Source organism: Acinonyx jubatus, chromosome E1 (genome assembly GCF_027475565.1).
Source record: "Acinonyx jubatus isolate Ajub_Pintada_27869175 chromosome E1, VMU_Ajub_asm_v1.0, whole genome shotgun sequence".
NCBI lineage: Eukaryota > Metazoa > Chordata > Mammalia > Carnivora > Felidae > Acinonyx > Acinonyx jubatus.
The window spans coordinates 23,288,664-23,301,665 of NC_069397.1; the positions used below are offsets into that span (position 1 = coordinate 23,288,664).

A 13,002-nucleotide genomic window follows, 5' to 3' on the forward strand; every position below is an offset into this window, starting at 1 on the left:
ATAAGTAACTTAAAAAAAAAAACACTCACTGGGAAATGATTACCTAATTCGGAAGAAGAGGAAAGAAAAGGCAAGGAGATACTTGAAGATGAAGAAAAAAAGACATTCTCAGTACAATACTTGACAAATGAATGGAAATTCCCTGCAACTTCATCATTACCATTATTTCATAAGTATGATCACTTTGATGTTTCTTGTACTCAAATCCTCGAGTGAAACACTGCAAAAGAAAGGAAAATTAAGTTACCAAAAAACTACTTTTTGAAATGCTTTCTTACAGGGTAGAAGATGGTTTGGGGGTACTCTACTCTTGTGATGAGTTTTTAAGAATTCATTCAATTTTGTCTATAGCCACAAGAGGATGGCTATGTTCATGACCATAGCTCTTCAGTGGCCCTCACAATCTGGGGGAAAAAAACCAGACTTTTTCCTAAGACATCTTCTCTTTTGATTACAGCATAAGCTCTGGAATCAGATGGACTAAATTTGAATCCTGGCTCCATACTTAAAGTATTTAGGCAACTCTGAGACATGTATTTTTTTTATATTTTAAAACTGTGAAATGAGGATTCATCTTGTAATAAAAAGTATATTACAACTTCCATCAGCCATTTAACATTTCTAAAACTGGGATGCTTCATATAATCAACAGTGTCCTGGATCCAATAAAATATGTATTTGCTGTGTGACCTTGAGTAAATTACTTAACCTCTCTTTGCCTGAGTTTCCTCTATAAAATGGGGATGCTAATCATACCTACTTCATAGGGTTATAGTGATAAACTAAAGGTTAATTCATATAAATTACTCAAAAGAGTGTCTGACAATAGAGTAAGCACTTATAATTACTATTATTATCATCAATTACAGAATGATTATTCCCTTGTTTGTCACCTGCCCAAAGACCACTCTGCAGTAAGACAATAAACAATGTCATAGGTGCCATCAAAAGGAATAATCCTCCAATTCTGTTTCCTGTATCTCAATACTTTAAATCTACTGGCAAAAACAGTTTTGAGCATTAGGTTGATACAGAAATGTGGAATATTCAACGGTTTGTGTCATTCATCTGCTCTATTCCCCAACTTTTCACTGATAAAATGTGTAATGAAAGACAAAGTAGAAGGAACTGATTTAAGAAAGTATGATCCTTCTGAATAATCTACAGTGATCTCTGAATTTACCATATCCATAAAATTAAGCCAGGAAAAGCAAGCATGTCCTTAATGAGTTACCTGTAAGCAGAGGAAAAAAGGGGGTGGCCCACATTCAGCACACTTGATGTAAGGCTCCATGAGGTAGGAGGAGCAGCCTCGGCAAGGTGGTTTATCAGAGGGATCATCTAGAACAAAAAGAAAAATATACTAGTTTCAAAACATGATTACCTTAAGTGCCAAGAAGGTGAAAATTTGCAAATAACCATACAGGTGGTGAGCTACACGGAAGACTCCATTTGTCTTGGAAACAAGATGAGCTCATTCTAAGTAAGAAAAAATGAAAATTATGTTCCTTTTTCTTCAGGGCAGCTTTATTTCTTCCTACAGTAGTATCTACTACTATACATAGCATTTAAGTAGATAAGTAATTTCCCCTGCAGAGAAATTTACAAACACAAGCCGCCCCCCCCCCCCCCCCCCACCGGTTATTTCTGCAAGGGAGAAAATGTCACATACCTATACAACACATAGGTATTCTTAGGTAAAACAAATCTGACAAAATGTTAATGATTGTTAAATGTAGGTAGCAGCCAACAAGTAATCACTGTAGTGTTCTTTCAACTTTTCCTTAAGTTTGCAAATTTTCATAATGAAAGTTGGAGGGAAAAACTTTAAATGTATGTCTTGAGGGCTTGAGGGGTGCCTGGGATGCTCAGTCGGTTGAGTGTCCAACTCTTCATTTCATCCTGGGTCATGATCTCAAGGTTCATGAGTTTGAGCCCCACACTGAGCTTGGGATTCTGTCTCTCACTCTCTCTGCCCTTCCCTCTCTCTCTCAAAATGAATGAATAAATGTAACAAACAAATAAATAAATGTCTTGGGATATACAACTTTATATCTGAGTTGAAATTTAAACCCAGGAAAGCTCCCTTCCTTTCTCTCACAGTAGAGAACAAAGCAGACCTTCCTCCATTTCCAATGACCATACCATCTCTGAAATATTAAGGCAAGAAGTACAATCCAAACTCTTTCAAGTGATTTAAAGGCCGATATGTGTGTCCCTGGTTGCTCCAAACTCTGCCCCTCTAGAGTTAGGGCAACTTAGCCAAGTATTTTCTATGATCAACAGCAGAAGTCTTAAGAAAATACAGGCTTTGAAGGAAGATGAAAGGATTTAATTTGCTTATAGCCTAGGGCAGGATTTCTCACATTCTGTAATAGCATTTTCCTTCCTAGAGTCCAAGAAACACTCTTCAAGGCACCTTTCCCTCCTTCAAGTGATGATTATTTATTGTTCTTTTCATTTGTTTCTAAATGAAGACCTGGAGGAAAATAACAGGGGAAAGAAACATAATCCTTCTGGCAATAGCTTCAAAATAAATATAGGGAACAGCAACTACCCCATTTCTCCCATTTTAAATTTTGACATGGAACAACAAAAATTGTTTTATATTGTCAGATGACAATTTTTACCAAATTACCTTCTTCCTCACATTCTTTTATTTTAATGATGTAAGCTTGTTTTTCTTCCTTCAGGAAAAAAAGTCAGTCCTGGACCCAAGTAAAAGAGCTTTTAAACCTTTACATCAAGAAGTAATTTTTTATTTTTTTAGAGAGAGACCACTTGTGAGCAGGAGAGAGGTACAGAGGAAGAGAGAGAATCTTAAACTGGCTCCACACTTAGTGGAGAGCGCGACATGGGGCTCGATCTCACAACCGGGAGACTATGACCTGAGACGAAATCAAGAGTCAGATGCTTAACCTACTGAGCCACCTAGGTGCCCCAAGAAGGGATTATTTAGTAAAAATCCAATTTATAGTTAAAAAATTTTAGACAACAAAGGCATAAAGTCATCCTCTATTAATATTTTGATTTCTAGTCTTTTATGTATGTGTGTATATATATTTAACAAAAGTGAGATACCATACACGATGTTTTGTAGCCTTTTTTTTTCACTCGATAATATACTGTCAAACATCTTTCGTGATAGTACACATACATCGTTCTTTTTAATGGATGAATAATATTCCATTGTAACAACCATCTAACCTAATGGTTTTCCACTGCCCCGTAAGAAGGCATTTCGGAAATCTGAAGAAATGTTTTTTCGTTGGCCACAATGACTACAGAGCACTACTGGCATTTAGCAGGTTTGGGACCATGGATGCTAGATATCCTACAAGACTCAAGACATACCTACACAACAAAAAAGTGGCCTGTGTCCTACATAACTTTCAAATGTCCCAACAGACATTCAAGGTGGTGAAAAACCTGTTCATAATTACATGACCTAGAACTTAATTCCATATTACATATAAAACAAAATGTTTTTGATAGTTTTAAAATACATTTAATTTTCTAAGAAGGCAACTGCACATACTTCTACAGGAGATTATATCTTGTTTTGTTCAGAACTTTACCAAGAGTTATTCAAGCTTGTGGGGTTTCTGAGTCACCAGTACAACACACATGAATCACTGTGCTTTTGTAGTTGTAAGATGCACAATGATTCAAAATATGGGTGTTAAGCATCTGACTACTTGTCATTATTATGTCTTCTACTGAAATCGTGTCTAAGCATATTGAGATACATATTATTTTATTATAAATTACATTAGTTCATTATTCTCTTTTATTTATCCTTTGTATTATAGTTAGGGCATTATTATTTCTGTTTCTTTAAAATCATGGGTGTAGATGTGCTATGTTATCTGCGTATTTCCTCTCCAAAGAGTGAAGGGGCTCTAAAAATATTCTAAAAAGAAAACATGGGGTCTTGTAAGGCTGAAAACAACAAATCTAACCAGTTCCCTACTGATGGGCATTTATGTTGTTTCCAACTTTTCACTATTACGAAGAATGCTGCTGTATTCCTCAGAAAATATATTTTTCTAGAACTGTCAAGCCTACAGAGGGTTTTTGATACACGTAGCCAAACTCTCCTTCGCAGAGACATTCTACAACTTTCTATAATCTAGGAGTATGGAAAGACTTTTTTGCCATCATTCAAAATCTAAAGGCAATAAAAGGTCAGTAAGTTTGACTACATAAATAACAGGAACAAAAAACTTCCAGGGCAAAAAATACCATAAGCAAGATAAAAAAGGCAAGTAGCCTAGAAGAAATTATTTGCAAACGTATTACAGATAAAGGGCTAAAGTCCCTGATATACAAAGAACTTTTAAAAACTGAGCAGGAGGGGCGCCTGGGTGGCTCAGTCGGTTAAGCGTCCGACTTCGGCTCAGGTCATGATCTCACGGTTCGAGTTCAAGCCCCACATCCAGCTCTGTGCTGACAGCTCAGAGCCTGGAGGTTGCTTCGGCTTTTGCGTCTCCCTCTCTCTCTCTACCCCCTCCTCAACTCGTGGTCTCTCTCTCTCTCTCAAAAGTAAATAAACATTAAAAAAAATAAAAAAAATAAAAACTGAGAGGGAAAAAAGAACAAAAATCTTATTGCAAAAGAAATGAATAACTAGAAAAAAGGGAGAAAATTTAAAAATGGCCCTCAAACATATGAAATGACACTCAACTGCACTCATAAGAGAAAGCTATAGAGATATAATTTCTCACCCATCAGATTGGCAAAAATTCAAAAGCTTGATAATACTCTCTTACTAAGAATGTAGAGAAATAGGTATTCTCATATACTGCTAATAGGAATGCATTAGAACATTATTTGTAAATTACAAAATACTACCTAGATATCCAACAATGACCTTACAATCTATTAGTGAAAAAAACAAAACTGCAAAAAAAACTTACATAGGATGCTACCTTTCCTGTAAGAAATGAGGGGGGGGAAAAACCCAAACACATGTATGTCTGCTTTTCTTTGCAAAAAGAAATAAAGGACAGATAAACTAGAAAACAATGAAGTTAGACACCTACAAAGGGGTGGGGAGGTGATGGAATGGAGTGGAAGAGACACAGAAAGGAGTAACAATTTTCTAAATATATATTTTTGTATAGTTTTGATTTTTGGAAGTGCACGTTATACAAATTTACAAAAAACAAATTAATAAATATGAAAAGGGAAAACGAAAAGCAGAATCAACAAATGAACCCGATAGTACTTCAAAAGAATACTATAACCACACTGAAAAGGAAAAAAAAATCCAAGCAACTTATGAACATTTAATCATAAGAATAGGGGATATTCTTGGGTGATGCAGGGGAGAATTGCAAACAAATCCTGAACTTGTTGAAGTAGGTCTGTTACATGTAGCGGTATGTGAAAAGCAATTCTGAAATAATTTTGGATGTATTAAAAAACTGAGCAAATGAGTAAATGTGCTGATGTTGGGAGTCAAGGTTCTCACTGAGGAAAGGACATACAAATAAAGAATGGGAGAAAACAAGAAAAAAGCCTATGAAAATGAATGGGTGTATCAGTGTGAACTCACGATTTCTTAAAAGTGTATGTATGAACAGATATAATGTATGTTGGTATATACGTACACAGCATATATACACATATTTCAGAGCTCTGTGGGCCAAAGGACCAAGATAAAGACATGCTAGTAGCAATGAAAAATGACTAGATCTTGGTCTCTAATGTCGTTCCCCTCTAAAAGGACCAGGGCTCCTCAGAGAAGTGGCTAATTCCAGGGCTGGGGCAGGGGAGATACAAGATGCACCTGGAACATATAGCCAAAAAGTAAGGAGATGCTCAAAAAAGTGATGGGTGTTAAGTCACAAGGATGCAGGAGACAGAATGAAGGAGCTCTCACAGTGGTCAAATTGGGACAATCTGGGAACCAAAATAATTAAGTATAATAATGAATTACAAACTCTTGAAAATAGGAATTCATGTGTCCACACTTAAGTCAAATAAATAAGGGAGATGGGAGGTGTCTTGATTATATAATCAAAAAATTATAAACACATATCATTATATATATTATCTGTAATACATATAATTATATAAACAGATTATATAAGTGCTAACTAGCAAATTTGGAGAGTGCTGCATTTGGGGGAAAAAACATCATTTTGCAACCATGACAGTAAAGATTGGATCAGGCAAAAATCATAATGGATGTTAAATCTAAGGAGAAATTTGATGAGGAGCAAGATATTTTACGGCCTGAAAGTGTCTTCCTATGGATTATTTATTATATGCAAGAGAAAAATACAAAGTATACAGTGGAGAAAAACAAACACCATGACTGGGTCTTCAAACCATTATCACCAACGAGGGGTAGAGTAAGACCCAAACAAACCCAAAACGAGAAACCTCTATTTTAAAAAGGGGGAGGGAGGAAGGGTGGGCCTGTATTCTTCAAAAGTATCAACATCATGGGGGCACCTGGGTGGCTCAGTCGGTTGAGTGTCTGACTTCAGCACAGGTCATGATCTCATGGTTCGTGGGTTCGAACCCCGCATCAGTGTGCTGACACCTTGGAACTTGGAGACTGTGTCAGATTCTGTGTCTCCCTCTCTCTAAAAAGTAAGATAAACATTAAAAAAAAAAAAAAAGTATCAATGTGACTAAAGACAAAGGCTGTGGAAATGTTTCAACTTAAAGAAGGCTAAAGAAACTTAGCAACTTAATGTTAGACCTGACCCCTGACTATATCCTGTACTGGAATGAAAAAAACACCATAAAGGACATTGTTGAGTCAAGCTTACAAAACTGAACAACAGATGGTAGCGTGGATAAAAGTATTTTATTGATATTAAGTTCACTAAAGTTGATTACTGAAGTTATAAAACAGAATATCCCTATTCTTAGGAAATAAGCAATAAAGTACTTAGGGGTAAAGGGACATGATCTATGTCCCTTACCTTTAAATGACTCTGAAGAAAAAATGGGGTATCTGTCTACCTATAAGTATATAATACAGTATATAAATATATATATTAACTCTAATATATATATTTATATACTTATAAAGAAAGAGAATACGTGCAAATGAGTAAGAAGTTAACAAGTGTATGCGGATTATTTGTATGATTCTTATTCTTCTAACTTTCCTGTAAGTTTGAAATTATTTCCAGAAAAAAAGTTCCAAAATTATTTTATTTTATATTTTTTAATTTTTTTAAGTTTATTTATTTTGAGAGACAGAGGACATGAGCAGGGGAGCAGCAGAGAGAGGGAGAGAGAATTTCAAGTAGGGGCTCGAACTCACAAACTGTTGAGATCATGACCTGAGCTGAAACCCAGAGTCAGACACTTAACTGATTGCACCACCCAGGTGCCCCTAAAAATTATCTTAAAAAGGGAAACAGGAGTGGTTTCTGTTTACACTTCCAGCATTAGAAAAATTCATTCAGGTTTTTTCCATATGTAAAATGAGAGATTTGAACTAGATGTGTTTGAAGACTTCATTCTGTCTTAATTTTATAGGAGCATGATGACAGAGTAAATAAGAGGCTTTTTAAGAAATTGCTGAGGGCATTCTTCTCGAAGCTAGAACAAGCAATCCTAAAATACACATGGAACCACAAAAGGCCCCGAATAGCCAAAGTAATTTTGAAGAAGAAGACCAAAGCAGGAGGCATCACAATCCCAGACTTTAGCCTCTACTACAAAGCTGTAATCATCAAGACAACATGGTACTGGCACAAAAACAGACACATAGACCAATGGAATAGATTAGAAACCCCAGAACTAGTCCCACAAAAGTATGGCCAACTAATCTTTGACAAAGCAGGAAAGAATATCCAATGGAAAAAAGACAGTCTCTTTAACAAATGGTGCTGGGAGAACTGGACAGCAACATGCAGAAGGCTGAAACTAGACCACTTTCTCACACCATTCAAAAAAATAAGCTCAAAATGGAAAAAGGACCTGAATGTGAGACAGGAAACCATCAAAACCCTAGAGGAGAAAACAGGAAAAGACCTCTCTGACCTCAGCCATAGCAATTTCTTACTTGACACATCCCCAAAGGCAAGGGAATTAAAAGCAAAAATGAACTATTGGGACCTCATGAAGATAAAAAGCTTCTGCACAGCAAAGGAAACAATCAACAAAACTAAAAGGCAACCAACAGAATGGGAAAAGATAGTTGCTAATGACATATCGGACAAACGGCTAGTATCCAAAATCTATAAAGAGCTCACCAAATTCCACACCTGAAAAACAAATAATCCAGTGAAGAAATGGGCAGAAAACATGAATAGACACTTCTCTAAAGAAGACATCCGGATGGCCAACAGGCACATGAAAAGATGCTCAACGTCGCTCCTCATCAGGGAAATACAAATCAAAACCACACTCAGATATCACCTCATGCCAGTCAGAGTGGCCAAAATGAACAAATCAGGAGACTATAGATGCTGGAGGGGATGTGGAGAAAAAGGAACCCTCTTGCACTGTTGGTGGGAATGCAAACTGGTGCAGCCACTCTGGAAAACAGTGTGGAGGTTCCTCAAAAAATTAAAAAATGACCTACCCTATGACCCAGCAGTAGCACTGCTAGGAATTTACCCAAGGGATACAGGAGTACTGATGCATAGGGGCACTTGTACCCCAATGTTTATAGTAGCACTTTCAACATTAGCCAAATTATGGAAAGAGCCTAAATGTCCATCAACTGATGAATGGATAAAGAAATTGTGGTTTATATACACAATGGAATACTATGTGGCAATGAGAAAGAATGAAATATGGCCCTTTGTAGCAATGTGGATGGAACTGGAGAGTGTGATGCTAAGTGAAATAAGCCATACAGAGAAAGACAGATACCATGTTTTCACTCTTATGTGGATCCTGAGAAACTTAACAGGAACCCATGGGGGAGGGGAAGAAAAAAAAAAAAGAGAGGTTAGAGTGGGAGAGAGCCAAAGCATAAGAGACTCTTAAAAAATGAGAACACACTGAGGGCTGATGGGGGGTGGGAGGGAGGGGGGGGTGGGTGATGGGTATTGAAGAGGGCATGTTTGGGATGAGCACTGGGTGTTGTATGGAAACCAATTTGACAATAAATTTCATATATTTAAAAATAAAATAAAATAAATAAAATAAAATAAATAAAATAAAATAAAGTAAAGTAAAATAAAATAAATTGCTGAGGGGCTCCTGGGTAGCTCGGTTGGTTGAGCATCACTTGATTTTGGCTCAGGTCATGATCTCACAGTTCGTGGGATTGAGCTCCCCCATCAGGCTCTGCGCTGACAGTGTGGAGCCTGTTTGGGATTCCCCCTCTCTCTCAAAACTAAATAAACATTAAAAAAAAAAAAAAGAGGGGAGCCTGCGTGGCTCAGTCAGTTGGGCCTCTGACTCAAGGTCATGATCTCATGGTCCGTGGGTTCGAGCCCTCCATCAGGCTCTGTGCTGACAGCTCAGAGCCTGGAGCCTGCTTCAGATTCTGTGTCTCTCTCTCTCCCCGCCTCTCCCCCACTCACGCTCCGTCTCTCAAAAATGAATAAACGTTAAAAAAAAGAAAAAGAAACTGTTGAAGAGGAAACAACACCAAAAGTGCCTTTTTATTTCTTCTCATTGGGACACTACTAATACCTAACAATAGAATTCCGATTTCTGCCAAATCTCTTATCAGAAACAAAGAAAAGACAGTATATTTTCTTCTCCATAGCTGTAGCTGCCTGAATTTATTTTACACATATACCATAATTCTCTGCATTATTACTATAGTGGTTCACTCTTAGAACACAAGTTCCACCTTTTTAAAAGAGAAGGGGGAGAGGAGCATGTCTTTTATCCTACCACTGACGTTCTTTTTTTTTTTTCTTTTTAATGTTTTTATTTATTTTTGAGAGAGAGAGAGAGACAGCAAGCAGGGGAGGGGCAGAGAGAGGAGACAGAATCTGAAGCAGGCTCCAGGCTCTGAGCTGTCACAGCTCAGAACTCATGAGGGGCTCATGCGGGGCTCGAACTCATGAGCTATGAGATCATGACCTGAGCCAAAGTAGGTCCTCAACTGACTGAGTCACCCAGGCGCCCCGCACTGACATTGTTTCTTATCAAGGCATCTGAAATATGTTCTTGTTCTAAAGAGTAATCCAACTGCTTTCTTAAGTCTAACTGCAGGTTAATCATACTATGCCTGAGCACAGTTTTCTTATGAGACCTAGAATGATATGTTTATGTTATTTGTTTCGTGGACAATCAATAAGTATTGTTAACTTTTTTAAGTTTATTTATTTATTTTGATAGAGCGAACGAGAGAGGGACAGAGAGAGAGGGAGAGAGAATCCCAAGTAGGCTCCATTCTATCAGCACAGAACCTGATTCAGGGCTTGATTCCACAAACTGTGAGATCATGACCTGAGCCAAAGCAAAGAGTCAGACATTAACCGACTGAACCTCCCAGGTGCCCCTAAATATTGTTAATTTTATTCTGATTTGATACCGTTATTCCTTTAGGATCAGATTCTCAGGGCTTTGTTTAACTTCAAAGTGCTTATTTTTCTTCTTTGATCAATTCTACTTCAATTTGCTGTTAATATTCGCTTGGGACTTGTTCCCACTATACTTACTGCTGAAGGAACCCAAACGGTCCATTCTCTAATTTGCAAACAATCTTGTTTTGATCTTCCTCAATGCAGTGCTCCTTCAAAAAGAAGTCAGAACTGGCCAAAACATACACCAAAGCTTGATGCCCTCCTATGAACATACAAAGTGGCACACCAATCAGGAAATAATTCAAAGAAATAAGATACAGAGAAGACGATGCAATGTACTCAATTCTGCCACATCCTAGTTTTGTAATGATAAGCAAATTATTTTACCTCTATAAGCCTATTTCCTCGTCTGTAAAGTGGGTATGATAAACAGTATCTACTTCCTAGAGTTCTCGTGAGGATTAAATACCAAAATCCATATAAATAATGTACCATGGTACCTGGTACATTATCCACAGTAAGCCCTTTATAAAGGTTATATATCTCTAATACACAACTACTGTTTTTCTCTACCCAGTATTACTTCTCTCCTTAACACTCTTTCCTTTGGTAACCCCACTAGAACGATATGAAATGTGGATGAGTCAGTTTCCCAATCACAATACTCTATACTTCATCCCTACAGCTAAAGCAACCAGCTATCTTATGGAAATCTGAATCTTCAGTAAGACATGTAAGGAAGAAGGCAGTTTGATCATTCACTAATCAAAGAATTTGGTCCATGAGCTCTGGCTGTTGAGATCCCCATCCCCAAGGGTGGCCCAACTGTTTAGTTTTTCTTCTCATTTCTCTACCTTTCTAATAATAGTTTAATATGAATGAGTTTCTTTTAGTAGAAACCAAGGAACCCTGTCTATTACAACATACATTTGTTCACTTAGTTACTCTTTGAACAAGTACTTAATGTTTGTACAATGTACAAAGTATTTTCTTGAAGGTAGAAATGAAATCATATTTCACACTAAGCCAAGAAAATATCCACCTTTCTTCTATAGTCACATAGCTCCTTAGCTATCTCCTTTCTGACATTTTTCATTCTACTTTGTGAGGATTACTTCTGGATGCATATTTTTTCCATTTCTAGACTAAATGAAAGCAGGGACTACTATCCAATACACATCTGCATGCTTTGAAGTGCAAACACAGAAAAAGAACTCAATAAAGAAAATGTAATGGACAAATGTTAGTTTTAACTAAATGTTCATCTGTAGTTCTCTTGGAGTGACTTCTTTAACCTGGTATTCTGAGCTTAAGGTATAATTAATCATTAAGTCACACGACATTCAGATAGCATTGGCTAGCAACAACTTGTCTTTTCTGAAATGGGCTGGGATAGGATGGTTCTCTGCCTGCTCTAGTCCCAGGGAGTTAGTCTCTGAAGAAAAATGGCTTTAGCAAGAGGTACTACGTACTCAGTAATAAAATAATGGCCAACATTTACTGAACTTTTCTTATGTGCCAGGTACCGTTGTACCACTGTATGTGGATTATCTTTGAATCTTCCCAACCTTCTCAGGCATGCTGCTTTTTTAAAGAAGGAAGCTCTGAGACTACTACCTGCACAATGTCTTAAAGATTGTGAACAAAAGGGACATTTCAACAGAGGTTAACAGAAATGATCAAATAAAGGATGTATAAACACTCCACATCACAATCGCAATATCGCAATAAGCGTAATTTTCTTTTTTCCCCTCCTTTCTTCTCACAAGAGATATTTCTGACACTAACATCCATGAAAGGATGGGTGGTGGCTCCAGATTAACATCTGCCAAATTCAAAGTCACTGGGAGAAGGAAGGCAGGCACTGTGAAGAACGGCGTTCTGTGTGCAATCTTTGGATTGGTGCAATCTTTGGAATTTTGCAAACAAGGATGAGTTCCTCGCTTCGTTCCTTATTGAACTGTGTGATCTTGGGCAAGTCATTTCACCTGAGCCTCAGTCGGCCTCAGCTCCTACCTAGTGTGCGAGGCCTACTTGCAGACTGGAAAAGTAACGTCGGTCAGGTGCATGGCCCAGAGCTGCTGTTGCTAGCGTAATTAGGCGCGCCACTGTACAGACAGGAATCCCGAAGCTCTAAGCCGCTCTCTGCCGCCCAGGGCCGCCCAGGGGGCGGGGCGCGCCAGACTCGCCGCCAGGCGGGGCCGAGGGGTCAGGCCGGGCCCGCGCCGCCCTCCCCCAAGCGCGGCGTAGCCCCACACCTCCCCTCACCATCCACCCGCCTTGTCCCCCAAGCCGCCAGGGCTCAACGCCCGACCCCTCCCCCGCCGCAACTCGCGGCCCCCGTCACCCCCTCGGCCGCCAGAGAGCTAGCGCCCCGTTGCCACCCACCCCACAGCGCCTCGTGCCTCACCTCTTCGCGTCCCTTTCTTCCGCGCCGCGGTGCCGCCTGCCGCGCGCGTCCCCGGGCGTGCGTGCTCGTTCCCGAGCGGCACAGGCGCGAGCGCGCCGCCGCCGCCGCCCTTCCCCTGCCTTC

At 38.7% G+C, this 13,002-nt stretch overlaps 1 protein-coding gene across 5 annotated transcripts in view; it reads right to left on the reverse strand.

Annotated features, from left to right (window-relative positions):
* TADA2A (transcriptional adaptor 2A) overlaps positions 1-12,977 on the reverse strand; it is a 51,856-nt gene extending 38,879 nt beyond the window's left edge. For 3 of the 5 annotated variants that reach the window (XM_027034325.2, XM_027034324.2, XM_027034322.2), the window contains exons 1-4: positions 12,880-12,977; positions 10,605-10,731; positions 1,235-1,341; positions 161-220 (exon numbers count right to left, since the gene is read on the reverse strand). In XM_027034325.2, the coding sequence (XP_026890126.1) occupies positions 161-220; positions 1,235-1,341; positions 10,605-10,629 (192 nt within the window). In that variant the 5' untranslated portion in view covers positions 10,630-10,731; positions 12,880-12,977. Of the gene's footprint in view, positions 1-160; positions 221-1,234; positions 1,342-2,366; positions 2,480-10,604; positions 10,734-12,485; positions 12,655-12,879 lie in introns of those variants that run through there. The other 2 variants (XM_053212297.1, XM_027034323.2) reach the window with 2 other exon arrangements.
* Positions 12,978-13,002: the final 25 nt, after the last annotated feature.